The sequence below is a fragment of the Sus scrofa genome, chromosome 13 (genome assembly GCF_054392235.1).
Source record: "Sus scrofa isolate SSC_HxYL_T2T_F1_AM1 chromosome 13, Sscrofa_HxYL_maternal_Yorkshire_Landrace_v2.0, whole genome shotgun sequence".
In the NCBI taxonomy this organism is placed as follows: Eukaryota; Metazoa; Chordata; class Mammalia; order Artiodactyla; family Suidae; genus Sus; species Sus scrofa.
The window spans coordinates 132661769-132687273 of NC_139395.1; the positions used below are offsets into that span (position 1 = coordinate 132661769).

The window sequence follows — 25505 nt, forward strand, 5'->3', positions numbered from 1 at the left end:
CCAACTTCAGTTTTTAAAGCTCAAGCTTTTTTTTTTTTCCCTCCTCCTAGAACAGTTTTAGAATTATTCTCTCATTTCACTACGTAGAAGATGACATCTACTCAATCACAGTTCCTAATGGCCAATCCCACTCTTTGCTTTACAAAAAGCTCCTACTGAGACCTAGAACAGTGGTTTCAGACCTTGAGGTGACACATTCTGGTTGGAACTGGTCAGTTGGTGTTATCTGCTAAGAGCACAAGACAAGATCTGTGTGTGCCAAGAAATGCTCTCTTTCTCCCTCTCTTAAAAAGCTCTAGTCACCCAAGGGCACACACCCTTCCTTACATTTCCTTGAGAGATTCTGTAGTACATAACAAATATTATATTGAGAGAGTAGGAAATACTGTTATATTAATTGCACAGGTATCCAATAGGGATGTTTGTGAAAAGCTATATGTAAAATAGATTTCTGTAAATTCCATTCTATTTCCCCATCGGCTTGTTTTCTAATTTCAGAATCTTTCAGTTTGTTTTTCATTGTGTCTCTTTATCAGTGGCAGCCAACTATTTACCTTCAGCTATTCTGAACACTTTTGAACCCAAACATACTTAAGTTCTGTTTCTATGGTTAAGGGAAAAATTATACTTAGGATACACAAGTGGTTAGTCCCTAAATTAAATGTCTTGGTTTTTCAGGAGTTTTTTATATTGGCTTTCTTAAAATGGGCATAGCCACATAGTTTTCTACTTGTTATAAGAAAAAAGATGTGCCAAAAAATACCCCTCTAGATTTTAAAATACTTATTTGCAAGGCTGTACTTTAAGAGACATGAAATAACAAATGAAGTGTTTTGGAGTATTGCCAAATCAAAATATTTTATATGACTCACTTTCACTTGATTATTTTTTAGCACAGTGTTAGTGATATTACAGCTTAGAGTTTATGGAAGATGGCAACAGACCTAAATAATGGTAAATATCAGAATAAAAAATATAATTCTATTATTGCTGAAGGAGGAATATGGAAACATTCAGTAATCATTTGGAGGCTGAAAACAAAGAGGCACCTTTGGTATTGAGGTCTGTTTTGGTCATAACTTTTTGAGGATACCCTTTTAATCTATGAATGAAACTCTGAGTTTCTGCATTTTTTTTTCTGAATTTGAACATTTTTGGAATCTTATTTATATTGAAATATTTATTAATGTTGAGGGACTTTGAGCCTTTCATGCTTCTAGGATAAAATATATTTGAGTTTTGTAAATGCCATGGTTTATGCCAGCTCTTCTGAAAACATGATTAGTTTTCCAGGATCTGTTTTTCATTTAGAGTTAGTTCCTATAAAAACTGTATTTACCCAACAGTATCCAAAAGGCCCATACATTAGTGTACACTTCCTGGGAGAACTTGCCCTTTTAGCCATATGTGCTTAGTGTCATGAACCCATCTAGTATGATATCACTGGAATGATGTGGTCCTGACTTAGCAACAATGCCCACCTCCAGACTGTCATTCTCATGGCTGTTAAATGAGAGCTGGATTCTGCTGTGCTATAGACATTGTGGAAGATAAAGGTTACCATCAAATATGGCACCACACTATACTCATAAAATTTATTGTAATAGGCTTCCATTTATTACGATGTGCATTCTGATTACTTGGTCTCTGGTTCTAGGTCTTATTGACCTAGCAGAAAGTGAAAAGGTTACAAAAACTCAATATAACTTCAACTTTAAAATATATATATATACGTATGTGTGATGTCAGAACTCTCTGTTAATCATTATTTTTCTGAAGAAGTCTGATTTTATAAGAAAATTTATTGTTATTCATGGTTTTGAGAAATATAAATTATTACGTAAAGATATGTATGATTTATATTCCATGAAAGCCCCCTTACAATTTTTCTTTAACTTGGACACAAACTCCTCTGTAAATAAAAGGACTAATAATTTATTTCCAAATCACAGCTCTGTGAGTAGATATGTGGAATAGACTTAAATTACCTATAGTTTTAGAAGACCAGGATATTAGATTTATGTTGATACTTTTAGTTGTAAACACTACAAATTATAGTCTAAATTCGATAAAAGAATTTGAGAAAGTAAGACCTTTCCACATAACATCTCAATGGAAATGCAAAGGAAAAGGCACAATTAATTGAAAGGCCTATTCTGTGAAGGCAAGTTTGCTTTCTCAGAAGTCACAGGATTTTTTTTTTTTTTTTTTTGAGTGTCTCCCCTCAATTAAACTCAGACTTATTTTCTGGAGAAAAAACTTCTACCACTCAGATTTCCTCAGCATTGAAAGAAAAGAACACCAAAGAGGAGACTGTGCAGAGAGACCCTAAGGAGCCCAGGACTAAGACATGGCTTCTCCAGTGTTTTCCTAATCCTCTGCCTCATAAAGTCAGTGTTTCTTCCACACTGAATATCTTGTTTGTGACCACATATCACTCCTGGACTGACGGAGTTGTTCCGTCTGTCCTGTTCCTATAACTGAGCTGTTCCTGAGACTTTCTTCCACAGACACAAATCAAAGAGGAAACACACATTATTTTGTGAGTCTGGGCTTTTCAAGCAAGAACACAGCTTAGCTGTCAGGAAATGCTGAGATTGGAGTAGGGGATAGTGGTGGGGCTCGGGGTGAAGAAGATGAAGGGCCAGATTTCAGATAGCATGGAAAGGTAATTTGGGAACTGAAGGTGTTTTGGTTTTGTTTGATACATGGAAGATGAAACAGGAGATATCATGACAAAAAATTTTCTTATAAGCTCTGAGGTCAGAATCTCTGTCTTACTCGTATTTATATCCTCCATAACTTCAAATAGAATGTTTTCATGTAAGAGGGGCTCAGTAATTGGCTACCAAACTGGACTGTGACTTTGCAGAAACTGAAAGATATAGAAATACCTATCTCAAACAGTTCAATTTTGAACCGTATCTTTGGTCATATGAATGCAGGAATTATTATTTTATCCATACCAAGTCCCATTTTATTTATATTTGTATAGATAAGCTAGCTTTTCACATGCCCTCTTCTGATTTTCAAACAAAGTTATGGTTTTTCTATGGTGACCTGAGAATAAGTAAACCTTTTGGGTTCATAAAGGAATATTGCGAACTGAACTGAATCTCCCAAATAATTCCCCTAAGCTTTACTTCCAGATAGAATGCTATTTATTTTCTCTTTATTCATTGGTAGGATATAGCTTATTGATTATTTCTTAGAATTACTTCCTCTAGCTTAAAAATACTTTATGAACTTGCCTCATTTCATCTTTTTGGTACAGAGTTCATTTATGTTCTAAAAATAATAAAATGTGAGTCAAAAGTTTTCCATTTTTTTTTTTTTTTAATAACTGAGTTGGAGTGATTGCAATTTTGGTCCAATCAGATGATCATAAATGAGTTAAATGACCTACTTCATTAATTGCTAAGGCCTTTGTCTCAGCTTGTTTACATTTAAAATTTTTCTTTATTATCTTTCTTTGTCCTCTTCTCAATATTTAGATTAGTTTAAAGGCCTTTCTAATAGTGACAGATTCTTATTTCTCTTGTAGGACCCTGTTCTATCGACGCATTGGGAACTGTCTAAAGGGCTAGGCAGCAGAGTGCCATCCTACAGCAGCTCTACACTCCCATGTTTACCTAGTTTTATAACCTTAGTTTTATCTGTTTTCCTCCCACTAGACATGACTTCTTTGAAGTAGAGACCTTATTAAATTATTTTTGTATCTCACAGTAGCAGTTTAATTAATATCGACCGATTTTATGCAACTAAACAGTGAATTGTGTAAAAGAATGATTGTAGGGACATCCTCAATTTCATACTGGTTTCATCAACTCATAGAGAGGCTAGTGGTCCTCATAAATGTTTACTAATTTCCTGGAAGATGTTAAACCACATACCTAATTCCACTTTCCCCACTGTCACGTCATTGAAATGCTTGGAAACCTATAGGTACCTAAAGGAACGTTTCCATATGCAAAGCTTCTATCAACAAGTCAAAAATGCAAAGAGTGAATGTCTAGTGAGAAAAATTGAAATCAAGGCATGGACTTGCCTCATTCCATCTTTGGAAGAAGGACATGGGCCAATGCAAATGGGAGGCCAGTAACACTTCAGGACATAACACCCCTACCTCACTCAGGAATTTTATATCAGAGATTCAAATTCAGAGATTTTGAGGGAAAACCCTTAATGGTCAATGGATATGGAAACAAAAAGAAAACAGCAGAAGTAAAAAGACAGGCGAGAATTTGCATGTAGGGGCTTCTTGTCACTTAGAATTCAAAAGACTATTGAATCTTTACATCTTCCTTATAATCACAGATTGTAAATGAAATATTCAGTCAAATGCCTTCAATTTACCTATGACTTAGACTGATCATTTGATGTGGCCAATTTGGTTTTTTTTTTTTTCTGTCTTTTTTTGGTCTTTTTAGGGCCTCACCCATGGCATATGGAGGTTCCCAGGCTAGTGGTTGAATCAAAGCTGTAGCTGCCAACCTATACCACAGCCACAGCAACTTGGGATCTGAGCTGCCTCTCTGACCTACACCACAGCTCATGGCATCTCTGGATCCTTAACCCAATAAGCAAGGCCAGGGATTGAACCCATGTCCTCATGGATACTAGTCGGGTTCGTTCACCACTGAGCCACAGTATTTTATATCAATACGGTGCTTAGTGTTGAACAAAATGCCGACAATATGATCCAGCTTTAATGAATTATTGTCTGTTTTAAAACTATCTAAAAATTCATTTGCTTTAGTTCAACTTGGAATATCCTTAATTTGAATGTTAAAAATTAAATGATTATATGACCCAAGCTGTAAGAGAACTTTTAATCAAGATGAATGAAAATATTTTGCTTTTAAATACTCCCTGCTACTTAAGCTCCAGCGCATTAAACATAACTTGTTTTGAAGTCTATTTTTCTTTACACAATATATTGCTAAGGTCCTTCATTAAAAAAATATAGAGCTGAAGTTTGTGATAACATATCAATAAGAACTAACTTCAAACCAAAATACATTTTAGAAAATAAAACAAAGTCTGTAAAGGATAATAACTCATTCTATAATTTTATACTTCAGATTGAAGATCTCCATCTGCTGTTTAAAGTAAAATATTCTGTTTTTATTTGTAAATATTTTAGTACTTCAAGAATAATTTTAAAAGTTAATACATTGAAGCTAATAAGTTAAAAAAACAGTTGACATATATCTCATATTTGTGATGTTGATTTAAAAATTTTATAAAATATATAACTCCTTTTTATCTCATAAATAACAGAAAAATTAAGGTTTTGTTTCTATATAAATAAAAATAGATATGCTTTTAATAGATATCTTTATGAGTTTTGAAAATTCCTTTATTATTTGTATTCTGTTGATTCAAAGTGTCATTTGTTAAATAGGTTTTTGTTTATAATTTTATACTTAAACCATGTTTATGGCTTTCTTAGTCCTGTCCAAGTTTAGAAGTGTGTGCAAAGCCTATCAAATAGTGATCACATTAAAACTAAGTGGACTGACTCAATCCATTGAAAAGACAAGATAGCTAAATCATTATCACGCATCCCTTAAATATCCAGCCTTTGAATATTAGTCTTGGTGACTATAACTCCCAACAAAATTAATTTCTTATGAGAATGCTAATGGTATTGCCCCAACTCCCAGTTCTATACATGAGGTCTAGTGGATCTTGTAAAAGATAACTATATGATAATTTTCAACTCTGACTTGATCTAAATGTCAATCAACTGACTACAAATATTTTTCTGACAGTATAGTTAGGCATATAAAATGTGAATCTATTCATGGGGAAATGAACAAATATTACCATTTACAGCTTGGGTAGTACTAACATCAAGGTAGGAAGAAGAATATAGTCAAAGCAGTTGTTTCAAGTTAGTAATAGAAAACCCAAACAAGACTATATTTAGCAGCCTTGCAAATGTTTTTCCAATCAAGGACATTACTCTTTTTATCTTTCTCAGACACAAAATTAAATCAATATTGAGATATTAAGGTTGAGTTTTCAAAACAAAATTCCCTTGACGAGAAGAGGTCTGGAACAATTGTTTTAAGTTTCAAGGCACAAAACACAGAGTTTTGTGCTTTGTAGCAAAAAAAAAATGAATGGGCTAATACCTTGCTAAAAGAGTACCACAGGATGTAGTTAAAATGAAAATTTCCGAAGTTTCCTTACTAAAGAAAAATATTCACTAAAGTAATTTCATTCTCATAAAGAATGGACTTTTTTCTATGATATATTCAATCTTCTGGCAGATAGTTTTCCATTCTATCTTCAAACAGGATTAAAAAAAATACTTTTACAGCCTAACATAGTACTGTTCAATAGACATATAATGAAAGCTTGGTAATTTAAAATTTTCTAGTAGCCACATTAAAAACAGTGAAAAGAAATAGATGAAAATAATTTTTTTCTTTTTGGTTGTGCCAGCAGCACGTGAAAGTTCCCAGGCCATGGACTGAATTCATGCCACAGCAGTGACCTAAGCAGCAGCAGTGACACCATTGGGTCCTTAACCTGCTGAGCCACAGAAGGACTCCTAACGAAAATAATTTTCATAACATATTTTATTTAGTCTAATATATCCAAGTATTATCATTTCAACATGTGATCAACAAAAAAACTATTAATATGATAATTCACATTATTTTTCTTTGGACTAAATCTTCAAAATTGGATGTGTATTTTATTATTTATTTATTTTTAGGGCTGTACCAGCAGCATATGGAAGTTCCTAGGCTGGGGTTGAATCAGAACTGTAGCTGCTGGCCTACGCCACAGCCACAGTAACATGGGATCTGAGCCACATCTGCAACCTACACCACAGCTCATGGCCATGCCGTATCCTTAACTCACTGAATGAGGCCAGGGATCAAACCTACATCTTCATGGATACTAGCCAGATTCATTACTGCTGAGCCAGGACAGAAACTCCCTGGTTTATATTTTATACTTACAGCCTATATCATTGGGAGGTATCCATGTATGGCTAGTGGCTGCTGTATTAAAGAGCTCAGGTCTGGGAACTCTTTGTTTCCTCCAAAATTTAATGGTTCACATATTTTTTCCCTTCAAACCTTTCATCAATGCACATTTGTTTACATACTGTTTGACTTACAGTGTAGCACAGCATGAACTTGAGCTTCTATGAAGGGCTTGCCATATTGTTTATCACAGAATTAATAATTAATTGAAACAAAAAGAGCAGTTCTCAGGGGTCCAGCAATTTCTGAGTTCAGGTCACTTAGCCAGCTCATCTGTTTTGTTCAATTTGTTCAATGCACGATAAATGACTTGACTGGTGTATGCTTGGCTAAACTCCTCTAAGTGATCCTAATAATCACATAATGTAAAAATGCTTCAATATAAATTATTCTACACTTAATCTGTGGAATGAACGTTACTAAACAAGGTAGGGACTAAGTGTTTCAAGGACTTATTCTGTATTTATCAATTATGATTATCCTGAAGACATTATTGAGAGAGCAGCAATTAGCTTCTGATGTTTCTGGAATTATGAATGAGCTGCTGGCATGGACATACCAGTGATGCAGATGAGTCAATGTATCCTGCAGAATGTAGCACTATGTCATAGGGGCTTTACAGGAGACAAGGGACAGACAGGTTTCAAGACACTAATACATTCACGCAAGATAACGATTAAGAATGTGGTATGATAGGTACACAGGTTGGATGCTGTGGTTGCCATGAGAAGTACTCACTTTTTCAGATCATTCTGCTGCTTTTTGGCTTGTGCACGCCACTGGTGCATAGCAGGGAAGAAGCCACTTGTGTATAGTGGAAAAAGTATATTAACTAATAAAACCACATTTGACTGAGAAATAATTGTATCAAGGTTGTCACTGGATTAATTCCATAAAATTATCAACACTATAGGTGCATTGCATTTTATGAATCAGAACTCTCCATTTGCTGATTCATAAACTAGTCAGGATGCAAAAAGAATATGATGCATCAGAGAAAGCATTACATCATCTTCATGCAGTAAATTGTAACTAGTTTTTAAAAACAGTTAATGCAACATTAGAAAGGGATTAAAGAAGGAACTTGGTACACACAGATGTTCTGAGTATGAGAAAACGGTAATATCACAATTTCTTTTCTAACTAAAAAAATAAAAAATATTATTTTGCATTAAATTTAAATTCAAGTTTAGGTTAAAGTGGTAATTTTGGACATTTGAAAAGGATTTCTGGAAAGCACACAGCAGTGCATGGTTTTGAAGAAAAAGCATTTTGGGCACTAGAGCCTGTCCTGAATTGTGACGTCCTGAAATGATATGTTACAACTATGTCAATTGCAAATTTGGGTAGGTCTTATCTACTGATGTACATGGCTCTGCCATTAGCTGAGAACTCCAAGCAGTTCTCACCTCTCATAGCATTCACCTGAGGAACTGTGGACTGTATATTTTGGAAATGGATTCTGCAAAGGACAGGAGGCCAATGTAAAATTGTGTATATTTTGCTTTGTAAACTGAATAAAGAATGCAGTCCTTGATAAATATCAAGCAAATTCCTTTACAACTATTGCTATGTGTCATTGGGAGGAGCATCTCTTGTTTTGCATTAAAAAAACAAACAAAAAACCTCCAAAAAAACCTCACAACATAAGATTTATCCCAAAGTCCTGGGAATCTTTAATAACTTTTTTATTATTCAATTTTGATGTTATATGTTGTTATAATTTTCATTACTTACAACACAATGTTTAAAATGAAATAAACCCCCACATGTTGGCAGCAGCTGGGGATGTGATCTGATGATATTCTCAAAATAAGTTGCCATAATTTAGCTTTTGCTATGAATGCCTTTCATAAGAAATTTAAATGGACATTTTTCTAATTCTAGACATGTTCATATAATTAGAACTGAATCACTGCATTTACTATTGCATTACGGGAAAAAATGTTTAAGATAATAATCTAATCTAAATTATAAGATAAATGCAAGTAAAAATATTTTGCATTTAAGAATTTAAAACTGATAGTTCCACAGAGTGGTGATGAGAGTATATTATACATATGTATGTGAATTTTACAGGGTGTTTCAAAAGTCCCTGAGGACATACAGGATTCAGTCTCAGCGTGTCTTTGCATACAAATGCAAACTTTTTTCTACACTTGTTAAAATAAATGCTGAAAATGGCTCTCATGTGCTTTTAATAGAGATGATTTTTTTTGTTGTCAAGGTCACTAAGTAGAAGAGGGGTCACAAATGCCATTTTCTGCATGGGGACTCAGGGACTTCTGGCTCATTCCTGTAAATTAGTTATTCACATAAATATGTATAGACATATATGTAGTATGCATAGTCACAACATAAATATATTTAACATTTAATAAAATTTAGATATTCTACTGGTAAACTGACATATGTATACAATATAAGTTGTATTTATTCATAGGAATTTGATTTTCTTTCTTTCTTCTTCTTTTTTTTTTGGTTGTTATTTTTCAAATGTACCATTAGCTGAATTGTTATTTCTTTCCCAAAGTTGTTAACAAGACTCCTTTATAAAGAAGCAACATGTTTACTTGCACGTACATTTTCTTTTTCTTTTTTAAACTAAAGTTGAGTAATGAAAATTACTATCAACGAATAAGTAACTAAATGATGGAATTTTCCTTTTTTTAAAAGCAATTTTGGTTTTCATTTTATATTGAATAATTGTTTCATTGAAACTGTGTTTTTTAAAAATTGGATCGAGTTAATGTTTTTTTTTCTAGTTAAAAAATCACAATGTCTGATATATTAACATATGTCAGCTTCCTACAGGAACCTTCTAAGGGTCTGCCCACCTGTGATGTCATAGTAAGGAGGGGCTTTTCTTCAGCAGACTCCTCCCTCGGTATCTCCTTCATCACCATGGCAACAGCCTTATCTGCCGCCCTAGAGCCTTTTCCCTATAACAGTGAAATCAACAATGACTTGTGTCAGGAGAAATCTTTAACTTATTATTTATCACAAGATATTCTAATGTTTAAAGAGCAATCCAACATAAAAGAAGAGGTAGGCTGCTGCGAGTGAATCTTGAGGCTTTTGGCTGAGGAGAAAACACACAAAATCTGAAAAAAGATTATTTGTGAACTTTTTAGTTAGCTACTTTTTCACCTTTACAGCTGACATATTATATTATTTAATTTTAACATAGTATTTTATATGTATAATATATTTTAAGGCAATTTACATGACATGACAAAATTTTTACCGTATCAATTTAAAAACACAATGGATTGCCTGTTAACGTTCATTTATAAATTATTCCTACATAGGCCCTAAATGTTTTGAATGACAGGTGTTTGGGATAGGGATTAAGATCAGGGTCTTTCACTCCCACAGAGGGCTTTTGCTGGGTGGTCTCTGGAGTCTGTCATTTTTGAGTGGATTAGGCACAAAGAATAAATGCATCATGAAACCTCTAAAAATTTTCCAGTGGCCTTATTTCACAGGAATTCACCCAGCTTGTTTATTTTGTGGAGGTAGTATGAAAAAAGATTTGCAACTTTCCATGTTCTTCTTGAGATCAAAGCATTTTAATAGAGTTTAGAAATGTGTTTTAATTGGAGAACTTCATCCATCTAGATGTAAGTAAAGGATGATTAGTAACTGAGGCACTGATAAACAGATAACTATATTTTTTGGTCTCATGCAAGCATAATTATGACTATAAAAGGGCATACTGGCTTTCTGTGGTTTTAGTTTACCAGATTATTAAGTTTTTGAGAGCGGATATGTCATATGGGAAAAACAAAAACCAAAATATCATCTTCCCAGCCCAAATAGCAATATGTCATACTATGTAAAAATTAAATAATTTTTAAACACTTTAAAAAGAAAAACTTCTATTTTCTTTGGTCTCTGGGGAGAGCCTCCCTGGAGAAAACCATTTTATACTAAGTGCACATATGATGGTCATAAATCTACTTAAAATACAAATGTGGCATACAGAGATATCAGAGGCAAAGAAACAAAAATGGACATATGGGGTCTGTTGTCCAAAAAGGATTTAAGAGCTAGGGTCAATATTAACTCTGGAGGTTAATAAATCCTGATAGTTTCTATGCAACAAAAAAGTATAGAACCACATTATTATCTTTGGTTTGCACAGGGCTTTAAGTGTTTAGAAGGTAGGTGCACTCTAGGAAACAAAATATTGTCCATGTTCTCAGGCCTTGCCTTTCTAAAATTAACAAGTGGCAGCTTTTATTTACTGTAACAAAGAAGAACTTTCTGTATAACAACTACATTTAAAGATGTGTGAATCTCTTTAGAATGCTGAAAGTTTGTTTCTTTGGTTTTAACTTAAGAACTAGCATTATTAAATGATGATATATCTATGATGAAATAGCAACTATTAGAGATTTTATTTAGCAGATATGACAGTAATAGTTTTCATATGTGTTCTGACAAGTTTATATGGGCATAATGCTTAGATTAACTAACTTCTGGAAGAACAAAGGGAAATAATGGTTCATTGCATAATGAATTGGGGTGCATAACGATTTCAGTTTTTTCCTGTACAGAAGCAATGTCAACTTACTAAAATAGAGATACATACAATTCTGAATTCTGAGAAAAGATTTATTATGGCACTGTTGAACTATTTGACATTTTTTTCCGAAATATAAAAATTATTTGGATGAAACAAATACATACTATACGCTCAGATACCCTTATAAGCTACACTCATTTAGAGACTAAATATAATTTCACAATTATTTTTGCAGCTTACTTTTTTCAAAAGAGCAAAATCATTTGTGAAGAATTCTTTCCATGCTCCAAGAAATTTAATAATACAGCAGTAACAAAGTGGCATGCTTATATTTAAATTCCTAATATATTTAAAAAAACATATCTAATGTTACAAAAATAATTAAAAAAATAATAATTCAGACTCCTTGGGCTAAGAAAAAAAGTGTCAATTGATAAGCATCTCAAAAAATTTCAGGTCAATTTTTCATTATACCATTTATTTGAAATGCTACCAATCTATGAACTACATATAGGTTATTTTTCACATGTGCAACTATAATAGCTAGAATTAGCAACGGACATGCCATTTCACTAAAACAAAAATAAAACAAAACAAAAATTAGTCCTTTCATGCTGAACTCTAGAACAAAGCAGTGGTCAGCTAGAAAGGATGTATAATAAACACATGCGGTGCTTTTTATTTCTTGCAGAAAAACCCACCAAAGCCAGGGTCAGGTCACTTTTTTGAAGACAGTGCCACTTTTTCTTCAAGGTTACACCTACTACCTGAAAAGAGTCATGACACCCAGGTTAGTGCCTGCTAGCAACTTTATTTCTTTACAGCCTGTTTTTGAGTTAGTACCCCATGAGCTTCGCTGTTTTACAAGTGTGATACAGTCCAAGAACAGAGCAGGAAGGTCCGCCACATGACATCTCCATGGTTCCATATAAAGCATCTAAAACCACTGCCAGATCACATGAATGCGCTCATTTATTAAAGCAAGATTTTCCCTGGGTTGAATTACCACTTCCACTTGGTACCTTAAAATCAAGCCATGTTAATTCTGACTTGTCCATTTATCTTGTGGGATAATGCTTCTAGAATTCAGAACCTGGCTGATTATTGATTTGGCAATTCATAAAACTATACAACTTGGCTTATCATGGCTTATCAGCAGTTCTGCAGGGCTGACAGTAATACAACTATGCAGGTTTTTGTTTTTGTTTTTTTTTCCCCTTTTTTGAATTCAGTGGCTTAAAACATTGTGAGAAATACATACACGTAATTACCCAAACTTCAAGCTCAATTTTCTAAATACAAGTATACCAAAAGGTCAATATTAATCTGTTATTTGGAACAACATGAAGATAGCAAAAAGGAAATACATCCTGACTCAAGCACTCAAGCATATGAATGGATTTAGATTACATTGAGCCAGTATGCTTCTACATTATTCTATCCTTAAGAGAAAAGCACAGTGAAACTTTATGAGTTGATTATCACATCATGACACCCTCCAGCAATTATTTCAGCCTATTTCTTTTCAAATAATACTTCAAAATCACCTTTTTCCATCTCCTTATTGAATCTCTTGAGATATTTTTGACTGCTGGGAAAACAATATTAGCATAAGGGGAAATGTCTCCTTTTTGGTGATTTGCTGTAGAGAATTCTTTGATTTTTTAAAGTTTCTTTTGTTGTTTTTTCTCCACAAATGCAATATATAAAACAATAGCTTTTCTAACAAACTCTTATTCTTGGGAATGGTCTTTTTAATTAATTTCTATCATACGTCCAGGCATAAATGAATGAAACACAGGGAGTATAGCAAGGGACATTAATATTTATTAAGAAAACACAATTTTTTTTTTTTAACAGAATATAAGGAATAGAGTAGAAAGTATTGGAAGTCACAGAACCTTTCCGGCTGGTTATCAGGCTATGAAGCTATCAGATAATCTTCAGTTGTGAAGGTATTGATTGCAAGTCTGTCCCACAGGGAAAGGATCTAAACTATTTGGAGAAGCTACTGTGGGATGAGAATTCTGCGAGGTGTTTTACAGTTTTTTACTAATTTGATCTCATGAGAGCTCTGCCTGTATTATCATCTTTGCTAGACACTTCTGGGCTTTGAAACTCAGAGATGATTTGGTCAAGGCTTCAAAGTTAAGCCAGGACAGGAACCCAGACCCACCTCTCGGTCTGTGTGCATCCTTCTCCACCACACTGTTCTTTCTCCATTGGTCTCTGTGAGGCCAGGGGCTCTCCCAGACATCCTCACATACTGCCCTAAATGCAGGGTGTTTCAGTGGTCCCATTCAATTTGGGGCAGCAACCACTTCTCCGTATAACTGCAAAATGTGGATCTCAGCAGACATTTTGGAGAAACGTTTTCTTCAGTCTGCAGTAGTCAATAAGAGTCTGACACCCAAAACTTCACCCATGAGCACATTTCTAACAAAATGTTTTGTTTCTTTTATCTCCATGGAAAATGAGCCAAAGCATTTCATGTACAAACTTTTTTTTTCCTATTCTGTAGATATTACAGGCCTATAAGCTTTAGCATCTCTCTAATTCTTACTAAATGCTAATTCCATGCTATTAAATCCCATCTTTACTAGGATTTTCCTGAGATCCATTTTGGGTACATGAAATTAATTAATTTCATGGTTATACAGTCTGTTCATAAGCAATTATCTAGTGACAGATTCTATTACTGCTACTATGGAGTTTGTAACTTAAAAATTTTTATTATTTTTAATCTATCAACAATAACACAGTTTCTTTATCAGAGATATTAAACAAAAGAAATGTATATACATTAAATTAGGGGAAAAGTAAAAGATACAATACTAGGTATCTCTGCTAATCCTAAATTAGCTGCTATATGAATTTAAAAAATAGTCTTCCTTTTGTTCTGATTATAAATTTAATATATGCTGTTGCCAAAAACTGAGAAAAAGCAGAAACAAGAAAATAAAAACAGCAGCCTTAACATTTTCACTCTTTTTCCACCCAAAATTTATATTTCCGATATTAGATATTAAACAGTTTTTTTAGGATGAATATTTTAAGGATAGACAAACTACAATCAAGTTTACAACTATGAATGTACTACATATATTTCTTTATGTATAAATACATGTAAGCAAATATCTGCCATTTAGACCATTTTAGCAACATTGTTTGAAATGAAATGGTATTCAGTATTGTATATGCTAAAAAATTACATATCTCATAAATTCTGGACCCTGGTCTTATACGTATCTGCTGAAAACTGGCCACAAAAGGGCTAATTTCTGATGGCTATTCTTGTCTCTCATGTGCAGAGCCAAGATAATCCTGCACTAGGGAAGGTAAATGTCATGGTAAGTGTCATGCTCTCTTCAAGCTTTTCTTCAAATACTGGAAAATGTCAGAGCAATGTTCCCTGAATGCTGGCCATCTCTGCATATCCTAGTTAAGTGTGCTATAGATTTGTCCCAACACATAGCAGTGTTCAAACCATGCTGGTTCTATCACAGTAACATTTAACTCATTTTCCCCCAACAGAATGTTTTGTATATTTTAAAGGTGGTACAAATAGAACTAAATCTGAGCATACTGATCATTCCTTGTTTCTTTTTTTGTCTTTTTAGGACTGTACCCACAGCATATGGAGGTTCCTAGGCTAGGGGTCGAATTGGAGCTGTAGTGGCTGGCCTACACCACAGCCACAGCAACGCAGGATCCAAGAGGCATCTGTGACCTACACCACAGCTCATGGCAATGCCAGATCCTTAACTCACTGAGCAAGGCCAGGGATTGAACCTGCATCCTCATGGATGCTAGTCAGATTCGTTTCCGCTGAGCCACAATGGGAACTCCAATCATCCCTTGTTTCTAAACATTCCAAAGGAGGCACAGATCTAGATGTAAACAGTTGGGAAGCATGGACAGAATTCTGTCCTAATTAGATTCATATGTCAAATTCATAAATCATAACAAATTCACCATTGGTTCAGTGGTCTGTTTATTACTGGAAATAATGTGATTTCTGATTCCTTAATAAGGGTAGTCAAGTTGGAGTAAAGAAATTGATGCCTCTCTATTTAAAATAATGACACATGGTATTTAAAAGGAGAGAATCTAGTTGATTCTCCATATCTTTCTCTCTTATTGTCCTTTTTTTCCCTTCAGTGTTGTTTTGTTTCCAGATGATTCTCTAAACCATCCTCTTTCCTGTGAAGTCTTCTGAGATGAATGAGGAGTGATTCTAATAAAATTTTACTATAGAACATCCATGCCCTCGGTTTTTGTTATATGCTATTCGGCACTTTTTGTATGTGGTATGTGTATGTGTGGTGACTGGTACATAAGTTGACCCCGGGTTAGTGTCTTCTCAACAGGCAGTGTGGTGTCCCTGGGGCTGCTGTGCTGTCCCTGGAGCTGCTCTCTCGGTCACCTCCACATGGTCCATTTGGGCTGCCTCCACCACCCCTTCAGTACTTGCATCATGGCTGTTCCTGCTCTAACAGGCCCTCCTTGTCACTGCTGTGCTCTCACTATTTTTGTTAGCATTCAAGGAGTCTCTCTTAACAGCACTCACAAATCTTAATGGGTGCCCAATCAGTAGCTTTCATCTTACAGCACTTAAAACACACTCTGAAAGCCTGGAACATACAGTCCTGAAGCAGAAAACTGGTGTGCAAAACCGATGTAACTCTGTGGTTTCTCCTCCAGAAAGTAGGCCTGAGCACTTTAGTCTCTCCTGCCTCAAGGTGTGTTCCTGACCATCCAGGAGCACTTCTGAGGAAGTTGAATCAACCTCTATCTCTACTTTTATCAAAAAAAAAAAAAAAAAAAAATCAGCCCTCAATGACCAGAGTCACCAGTTAGTTCCAAGCACTCCTTGTCATTTTTTCTAATTACACAGTGGGTCACCTGAGGAACAGAACTGCCTGGTACAGGTATCCAAAATTCCCGAGCTGTGCATGCAGATTAAGCTCCTCCCAGGAACCTTATTATAATCCTTTATTTTGTAAGATGTTCCATGACTGTGTCTCGTCAATGAAACTGCCTTGTGTGAGCAAAGATTGTGCTTGTTTCTTTTGAAACATTTTGCGTTATTTGATATAGTGATAGACACTCAAGTTTACTCAGTAAGTACAAGTAAGTATGAAATACCATTTTCAAATTATTTAAGATACTGAAATCATATAACATGCCCAACTTTGACAAAAGGTGATTTGGTATTCCATAAAAAGTCTTAATTAGACATTTAAAGAAATTAAATAATTTCAAGTATCTAAATAAAAATTCATTAAAGTTAATAAAGCATCATCAAGTAAAGATACTTAGAATTATCTCTGAAGAACAGATAAGACTTCTTTTTAATTAACAAGATCCATTTGTCCATAGTTTACCATTTGTTCTCCAGAGAAGGTTAAACATTCTCCATCTCACTCCCACCTTGTCCCCAGGTTATTTACTATGTTTACTTAGCAAGCTTTTCTGACAAATGCTCAAAGTCACAACATTCAGTTCTCATTCATCTATAACCATTCTGAATTAGTGAAATTTTATTAGCATGCTTACTCTGATTATGTGACTGTAAATTACTTGGAAGCTATTTCACGTTAATATTGACTATTATGCATCTGCAAGCAACTTTTGCTATGCAGGGTGGTCTGGTTTAAAAAATATTGCTTTCTTTTGACCTTGTTCAGCTTTATGTTGAGAATGATATACATAATGCATATCTGGTAATTAATAAGTAACTGCAGAATGTGGTGGTAAGTTTTCCTTTTTGGTTTGATAAATCCCAAAATTTATTATTTACACTTATATAGATATACTTATGTTTGAGAGATTTTGATGATTATATGAACTTGATGATTATGTTTTATGTAACCAAAAAACTGTTATTGTAATTAAAGGGTTACTCTTGTTATTTTCAATTCCTTGTTAAATATCTCAGATGATTTGTAAAATGGTCATTTTGGGGGAGTTAATTTTACGTAAAAGGAAAATGACTGACAACCCAAAGTCCTAAAGATTATTTTGTTATTTCTTTTTCTTTTCAAAAAAATACCCTCCCAAATACAAGTACTCCAGACTGCTTGTATTTTACTTGCATAAATGGATGGCTGTCCAACACTCTAAGATGTTAAGAGAATCATTCATCACCAGTATGGATAGATGCTTAAGCACTGCTGAATCAGTGGTGTTTTGAGCACAGAGGAAGGTGAGACATGGCCTCTTTCTGGGAGGAGTTAGGAAAAGTATTGAGGTCTGGGGTTTCTAAGTGTTGGCAGGTAGCCAAGCTGGTGGAGCATACAAGATAGCAGAATGAGAAAGACTGGGGATAAGAAAACTGGAGAAGAACCATGTACAAAAATTTGGTTTCTTTATCATTCCTGTCTTCCCTACATTTTTTTTTTTTTTTTGCTTTTTAGGGTTGCACCCATGGCATATGGAATTTCCTAGGCTAGGGGTTGAATCAGAGCTGCAGCTGCCTGCCTACACCATAGCCACAGCAATGAGGGATCTGAGCTGTGTCCACAACCTATGGCTCACGACAATGCAGAATCCCTGACCCACTGAGTGAGGCCAGAGTTTGGAACCCACATCCTTATGGATACTAGTCTGGATTCGTTTCCTCTGTGCCACAGTGGGAACTCCCTTCCCCACATATTCTTCACTGAAAAGTTTTCCAAAGAAAACATAATAAATATGAATCCCTGTAGGTAAATATGTGGTCAAGACCATGAAACAGTTTCCTTAAATTGATTTGATCATCTGGAAAACTTTTCCTTTTTTTTTTGGCCGCCCCTTGGCATGTGGGAGCTCCCAAGCCAGGGATCAGATCCAAGCCAAGCTGTTAACTAAGCCTCAGCTGGTCAATGCCAGATCCTTAACCCACTGTGTTGGGCCAGGGATCAAACCCAACTCCCAGAGCTCCCAAGATGCTGCTGATCCTGTTGTGCCATGGCGGGAGCTCCTGGGAAAATTTTCTTAATCAGTGATTAGATGCATCCCCCAAATCCTTGCCCCTGGTAAGTAAAATCTGTGTATCAAGTAAAAAAAAAAAAAATAAGTTTCAAGAAAGAATGCCATCTCCCTACCAAATTGGAGGCCTTTAAATGTTTACTATCATTATCTTACAGCAAAGAAATTGATCCTTAAATGGAGGAGTTCCCGCTGTGGTGCAATGGGATCTGTGGCATCTCTGGAGTGCTGAGACACCGGTTTGACTCCTTGCCCAGAACAGTGGGTTAAGATTATGGCATTGCCACAGCCATAGCTCAGATCTGGTCACTGTCTGGGGAACTCCATATGCCATGGGATGGCCAAAAAAGATGTAAAGAGTATATGGTAAATATATTGTTACCAAATGTTTGAACATGAGATAGCAAATTTATACAGATATCAGAAGGTAGAGTTACACTCTGTTCATTTTCTTTCTAGAGGAAGACTAGTAAGTAGTGAAACTGAATTACCCATTATGAACATTTTTAGGCAAATTCTAATTTATGAATGAGTTGTGGACTTGGAGTCTATTTGGTAGCCTTCTTTGTGGCTTTTCTCATTTTCTGGCAGGTGTAAGTGTTTTTACCAGCTTGTTCTCCAGTCACCAAATGCCCTGGTTTTGTTGATATAACTTAGGAAAACTAAATTACAGAAATCAGGCTAAATTCACAAGCTACTAGCCAAGAAGTTCTCAGTTAAGGTACTCCATCTGCCCGACTTCCCTGAAACAGCTCTAAGAAAGAAGCCGAGGCTTTGGGCATTTCTATTCTAAAATTCTGGATCAGGCTCTGACATCTCTGCTTCTCTTGATCATCCTGTGAGGTCATTGGCAATGTGTGAGTCAGATCCTCCCTAATGCCTTCTGGTTCCTTAAAAGGATCAAGTCTTTCTTACTCTATGGAGAGGAGTTAGGGAAAGTATGGAGAGACCCTAAAGTGGTAAGCACCAGTTACTGTGCGGCCAGTGAGTAATAGCTAATGGAGTCAGTGCAGCTTCCATGCTTAGTGGAAGGGAGAGATGGCCATGTGGCTTGGTGGCACCAAATACCAGGACTGGAGTCGGAAGATAGGAGTTTCAATCCCAGCTCTGCCTTTTATAAATTTTTCTCTCTGAGGCTTCATTTCACCTTCTACAAATAGGATAGAAACGCTATCTACTTCATAAATTTGAGAGAATTAAATAAGAGTAGCTATGAAGCACTTCCGTAATGCCTAGAGCCTTGTAGGTACTCAATAAATATTGACTCTGAATTGTTGCTGCTGAGCTCATGGACTCTGTGGCCTAAGTGTCCTTATGAAGTAGGTAGCAAAAGATGCAATATTATGTTTGTTAGATTTATCCATGGAGTAAGTAGCAATAGTTACTATATTTGCTTCACTGCATAGTATTTCATCATCTGACTATACCACAATTTATCCACTGAACTGTAGATGGACATTTGAGTTGTTTCCAGTTTTGGGCTACTGTAGAACACTGTAATAAGCTTGGATTTAGAAGCCATGGGAAACGTAAGAGGAGCAAACAACTGAAAAATAGGTGTAAAGAGACTACCATGACAGCAACAGAGGCAGAGAACATTCACAATATGGATAAGAGGTCTTATCCATATGCAAATTAGGAGGAAGTCTGTCTCTGTAGCCAACAAGCAAAGGCCAGGATTGCGATGACCTAAATCAAAAGGGACTAATAAGGCATGGAAATCAGGCATCAGAAGCAAGACTGGGATGCTAATTCTAGCCATTCGGGCTAATGAGAAATCAGTTTCTAATGAGCTGAGATTAGTAACTATTATGGACTGGCTTGAGACACCACCTCCCATTCATATGTTGAAGGTTTATCTCCCAGTAGCTTAGAATGTACCTGTGTTTGGATATAGGGTCTTTATTAAAGTTGGGATTAAGTTAAAACAAAGTATTACAGTAGGCCCTAATCTGACTGGTATTGGGACACAGAAATTAGGACACAGAAGAAAGACTATATGAAGACAGGGGGAGAAGGCAGTCCTCTATAAGCCAAGAAGGGAGGCTTCAGAAGAAGCCATTCCTTCTGACACCTCAGTCTCAGAATTCTAGTCTTCAGATCTAAGAGCAAATAAATTTATACTGTTTAAACCACCCAGTCTGTGGGACATTGTTATGGAAGCCCTGGTAAACTAATACAGTAATGAAACAACTACCCATGATTACAAAGTAACCTTACGTTTGTACCTTAGTAAACTTTTTAGGAACATCCAAAGACTATTGAGTTACAGGTCTATTTTAAGCCTTCTCAATTCACTCCTTTTGTGATTTCTAATCTGATCTAAAGGACTTCATAGATATTGAAAACTAGAAATTCTGAACCTTGGTGGCCAAAATTGGCCTCTACGGTGATATCCCATCAGGGGCTATGACCTACTTGTCAGGGAACGTTGCTTAAAAGAGATTCAAATGAAGATTATGCTTGGAGTGGTCAGCCAGTGCCAACAGGAGCTGTGTGTTCTTGAACTGAATTGAGCATTTAGTCACATGATCACAAATTATAGTTTGGAACTTCTTGAAAAGAGGGCTTAGTTTTCTCTAAGTTGGAGCATGAGACTGGTATTAATAAATGCCTCCCTGACTGCAGGCATTTTGTGATGATCAAATAGATAAAATGTAGAAGTGAGTCCTCAATATGCACTAATAATTTTATAAATTAGCAAAATCCCATTAGCTGAGTAAATTATTTTCCATATGTTTTTGAGAGTCTATAGTATCTGAAAGAACTATTTATTATTTTGAGAGTAACTTGACAGGGGTATGCTATAATGAAATGAAAAAGTTAATGGACTTCCCCTAACAATAGAAAAAGAAGGCAAGTCTGGATCTGGCACATTAAGGTAGCAGTTGCAAAACTCCCAAGGTGCCATTAGACTGCTGATGAATTCACAGCCTGTGTTATGTGCTCTAGGGTTGACAAATATAGAGCCATATTAGGAAATCTATTCAACCAAAGTTATATAATCACAATAGAAAAGATAACCTTCAACTTTCAACAAAGGGGACCTTAAGACTGTTAAAACATTTCTGGCATTTCCAAAAGTATATATTTCTACTAATGAGTTCACTGGTTTGTCTGACGAATTATAAATAGGCATCACCTTCATATCTTGTTCCTGCTTCTGAAGGACTGGAATAGTTTGGTGGAACATCAAGTTCACAGATGCATTGGGTCATTTCTACAGCCTGCTGTAGGCATATTGCCTGTATCTCCTATACTTGAAATATGTCTATAATCTGTGTACCAGGCTACTAAAAATATGTAGAAGAGTAATTTGATAATGCTAATCTTAAATTGCCTATGAAGTTTTTTTCCATCTCCTAAAGATGGATTCTCTGCTATCCTCCACATTTTCTTCCTCCTGAATCATATATATATATATATATATCATGGTTATATATATAACAAGATTAAATTAACATTTAGAAGAGATTTGACTTGAACTAATTTCAACCTACTAAATAATGCATTATGGTCTATTAGGTTCAAAGATAAAAGCAACTCATGATCCTGATATTTCATTAGACAGATTGAAATTGATTCTAATTCTAGATATATATTATATATATAGAAATATTCATTTCTTTAAGATGCTAGTTGTTCCCATATCAATATATGCTGGCATATGTTTATTAAGCTTTTAAAAGGTTCCACAAAATATAAAAGGTCTTAGATTCTCTACTTAAGCTATTCCTCTAAACACTAAATTGAAGAAAGCTCAAATTGATTTCAGTCTATCAAAATTTGCTGAAAATTCATCATTACTCTTCCTTCCTCCACAGATTAACAGTATCACACTATTTCCTTTTAGCCATTTATAATCTGTTCAGTAATAGTAAAACAAAAATAAAAACCTAATTAACCAGTATCCTTAATTAACTTTTTCTAGAAAATTTGATGTTTAGAAGAAAAAATTAATTACAAACAAAAAAGCTCATTTGAAGGATATAAAGATTCCAAGTTATGCCTCACAGTCAGTGTATATTCAGCATCTCTGACAATAACATCTGAGTACCACTCAGTAAGGAGAGCTGCACTGAGCAATAGCCCTGAAGACTATAATATTCACATTCTTTGAAGAAAGAATTAGGTATAGTATTAATGCACTCAGTAATATAGAAAAAAGCATTAATATATTTTAGAAAGATCTGTCACTAAAATAGTTTTTTTCCCCTTTTAGTCAACATTGATGTAATGAAGAATTTCAACGCACAACACTCAAACAGCTCTGAGTGTTCTGATTAATTGAAACTTTGTAACATTTCACTAGACTAAAAACAGAAAGGATTCATTTTCTTATACTTAAACATTGCCTTTCCTCAAATGTCACTATCAAAGCAATAGAAGATCAGTTATTTTAAAGGCTTACTTCCCATTTCTCCCTTAGTCCAACACAGATCACAGATCCTTTTAAATGTGACATGTATATGTATGTCACATATATATGTTGTCATACCAAAATATATATATAAAACTTGTTTATATCTGGTATCTATATCTGTATCCTGGCTAATTTATTCAACCAAATAAAAATGTTAGATTTATTTTCTAGTCTTATTTCCATCTATAATAAATGTTACTTATCACAAATGTCTTTTAAGAGATTTTAAATTTCAGTAAAAATAGAACCCTCTGTTGTGGAACTTTCTATATTAAAGTCATCAAAATTTAGAAATTCCAGATATATTTTTTCGGCCTGACCTTTCCAGCAACTTAAAAAAAATTCTTTTAGTAGGCTTAGAGTTCTGCTGACCTTTTCTCTGAAAAGTGAAAATGAAGTTGTTTGCATTTTTACCCTCATTAAAAAATGCTTATTTTCTTAGAAAAGATTTAATTGGAAATAGAAATGTGTTTCTTGACTTTGGATATTTTAATATCATAGTGGTTGAAGTTACAATAATAAAACAAACTATGTCACAGTAAACAAAGGAAGTGATAGTTTTTGAAATAATTTAACCTTGAATTTCTCTATTATGGAACTCATTGTTTATTTAGGTCTCTTTTAATTAGTACTGTAGAATTTTACTCATTTATTTTCAGTCTAAATTCTGTGAAGGTTTATAGTTTTTTTAAAAAATCATATCATACCATGCAATATTTTAATCTTTTCCCCCCTTCTACAAAATGAATAATGAAATTAAGTACTTTATATGCTGGGATCTTTCATAAATATAGTTGCTCTCTATGTGATATTTGTGACTGCAGAGGCAAGTGCAAAAGCTGGCAAAAATACATGGAGTGGATCTTCCCTTTGATTGACCTGGGTTTCAGAAAACTGATGTCTCCTTAGGTGCTAACATGACTCTTAGAATGTCAGTCTTCCTATACAGGGCACCAAATTTTGAGAGAGGACAGAACAAACTCTAAGAGTTGCCTGGAATCATGGAACATTCTTGAGAGAAGGGGCTCTTTGTGCCTGTATTCCTGCTCAAGTCTGCAGGATCCTCTTCCACACTTCCTTTCTGCAGTTCCCCTTTCACTAGCTCTTCTGCACCACTCACCATGCCAGTGAAGGCTGCATGCATGCAAGTTTCTGCATCTCTAGAGACTGTTTTCTTCACTTGGAATTCCCGCATCTCTACCTGTTGAATTCCTTGTATTCCTTTTTTTTTATAATGTTTTTTAATTTTTTCCATTATAGCTGGTTTACAGTGTTCTGTCAAATTTCTACTGTACAGCAAGGTGACCCAGTTACACATACATGTATACATTCTTTTTTCTCACATTATCATGCTCCGTCGTAAGTGACTAGATATAGTTCCCAGTGCTACACAGCAGGATCTCATTGCTTATCCATTCCAAAGGCAAAAGTTTGCACCTATTAACCCCAAATTTCAAATCCATCCCACTCCCTCCCCCTCCCCCTTGGCAACCACAAGTCTATTCTCCAAGTCCATGATTTTCTTTTCTGTGGAAAGGTTCATTTGTGCTGCCTATTAGATTTCAGATATAAGAGATATCATATGGTATTTCCTTGTATCCTTCCAGATCCTGCTCAGTCATGATTTTCTTTTCTTTGTTGAAGTATAAACTATGATGTCCATGACACTGGACACTGAATCTCATCTGTTTTGTGTTACCACAGGCACAGTATCTTGTGAGTACAGGGGTACTAAATGAAGGCTCACTGAGTGAGTGAATGAATGAATGAATGAAGGCATGTATGGATGGATAGATGATATATAGTCCTACTACCTAAGACTTCTTGAGATTCCTCCTAAACCTGGGTTACAGAAATATGACACCTCCTTCCCATACCCCTCTACCACTAGGCAGAAACTAGAAATTTCAGCACCTGGCTAAGAATTTAAGGGAGATCTTACCAGTGATATTTTAAAACCCCCGTGATCTCATTTCAGTAGCCAAGGGAAAGGCTCTATGAATTTACGGTTCATCCATGAGTTCTTATTTCCTAAAAAGCCTTTTGTGGAGGTGGTAGAAATTGCATTTACTTGTATTAAAACATAGTAGAAATATAAAATAGGGAGAAAGGAGAGAAATAATACTGGCTAAAAAAACTCTGCATAATTAAAACAAATTTGGTGGCAATTTAGTCCTCTCCTCTGCCCCCCTCCCCTTCAAGTTATATTCCCAAACCTCCAGTGATATCAGCTGGAAACACAAATATCTCTGTAAAATGAAACTTTTTTACTTGTAACTGAGGAATAGAGCCATGTTCCACATTGCTATTGACTAAGTGGGGAAGATGGAGAGAAGCAGAGAAGTGACTTGGATGTTTTGTGCTGTACCACATAAGAAGAGCCCAGAACAGTGCCTGACACAGAGTAGACTGAATGAATTTAAAAAAATCTACAAACAACTCTGATAAAGTAGAAGCATGAGTTCAGAGCCAGATCACTAAGGAGCCTCTAAATTTGCAGAACTCTTGTGAAGTGGTGCTGGGTTGGAGAGGTATTGAATTTCATGGCGTAGGAATGCTTGAAGTCAAT

At 35.1% G+C, this 25505-nt stretch overlaps 1 protein-coding gene across 30 annotated transcripts in view; it reads right to left on the reverse strand.

The window, feature by feature from the left end:
• Positions 1 to 25505, reverse strand: part of PEX5L (peroxisomal biogenesis factor 5 like) — a 782439-nt gene that overhangs the window by 110979 nt on the left and 645955 nt on the right. For 11 of the 30 annotated variants that reach the window (XM_021071223.2, XM_021071222.2, XM_084990381.1 and 8 more), the window contains one exon: positions 9848 to 9952. The exons of 10 other annotated variants lie outside the window; for them this stretch is intronic. In XM_021071223.2, the coding sequence (XP_020926882.1) occupies positions 9848 to 9952 (105 nt within the window). Of the gene's footprint in view, positions 1 to 9847; positions 9953 to 12242; positions 12309 to 25505 lie in introns of all 30 variants that reach the window. 9 more of the 30 variants (XM_084990388.1, XM_021071219.2, XM_084990383.1 and 6 more) reach the window with 1 other exon arrangement.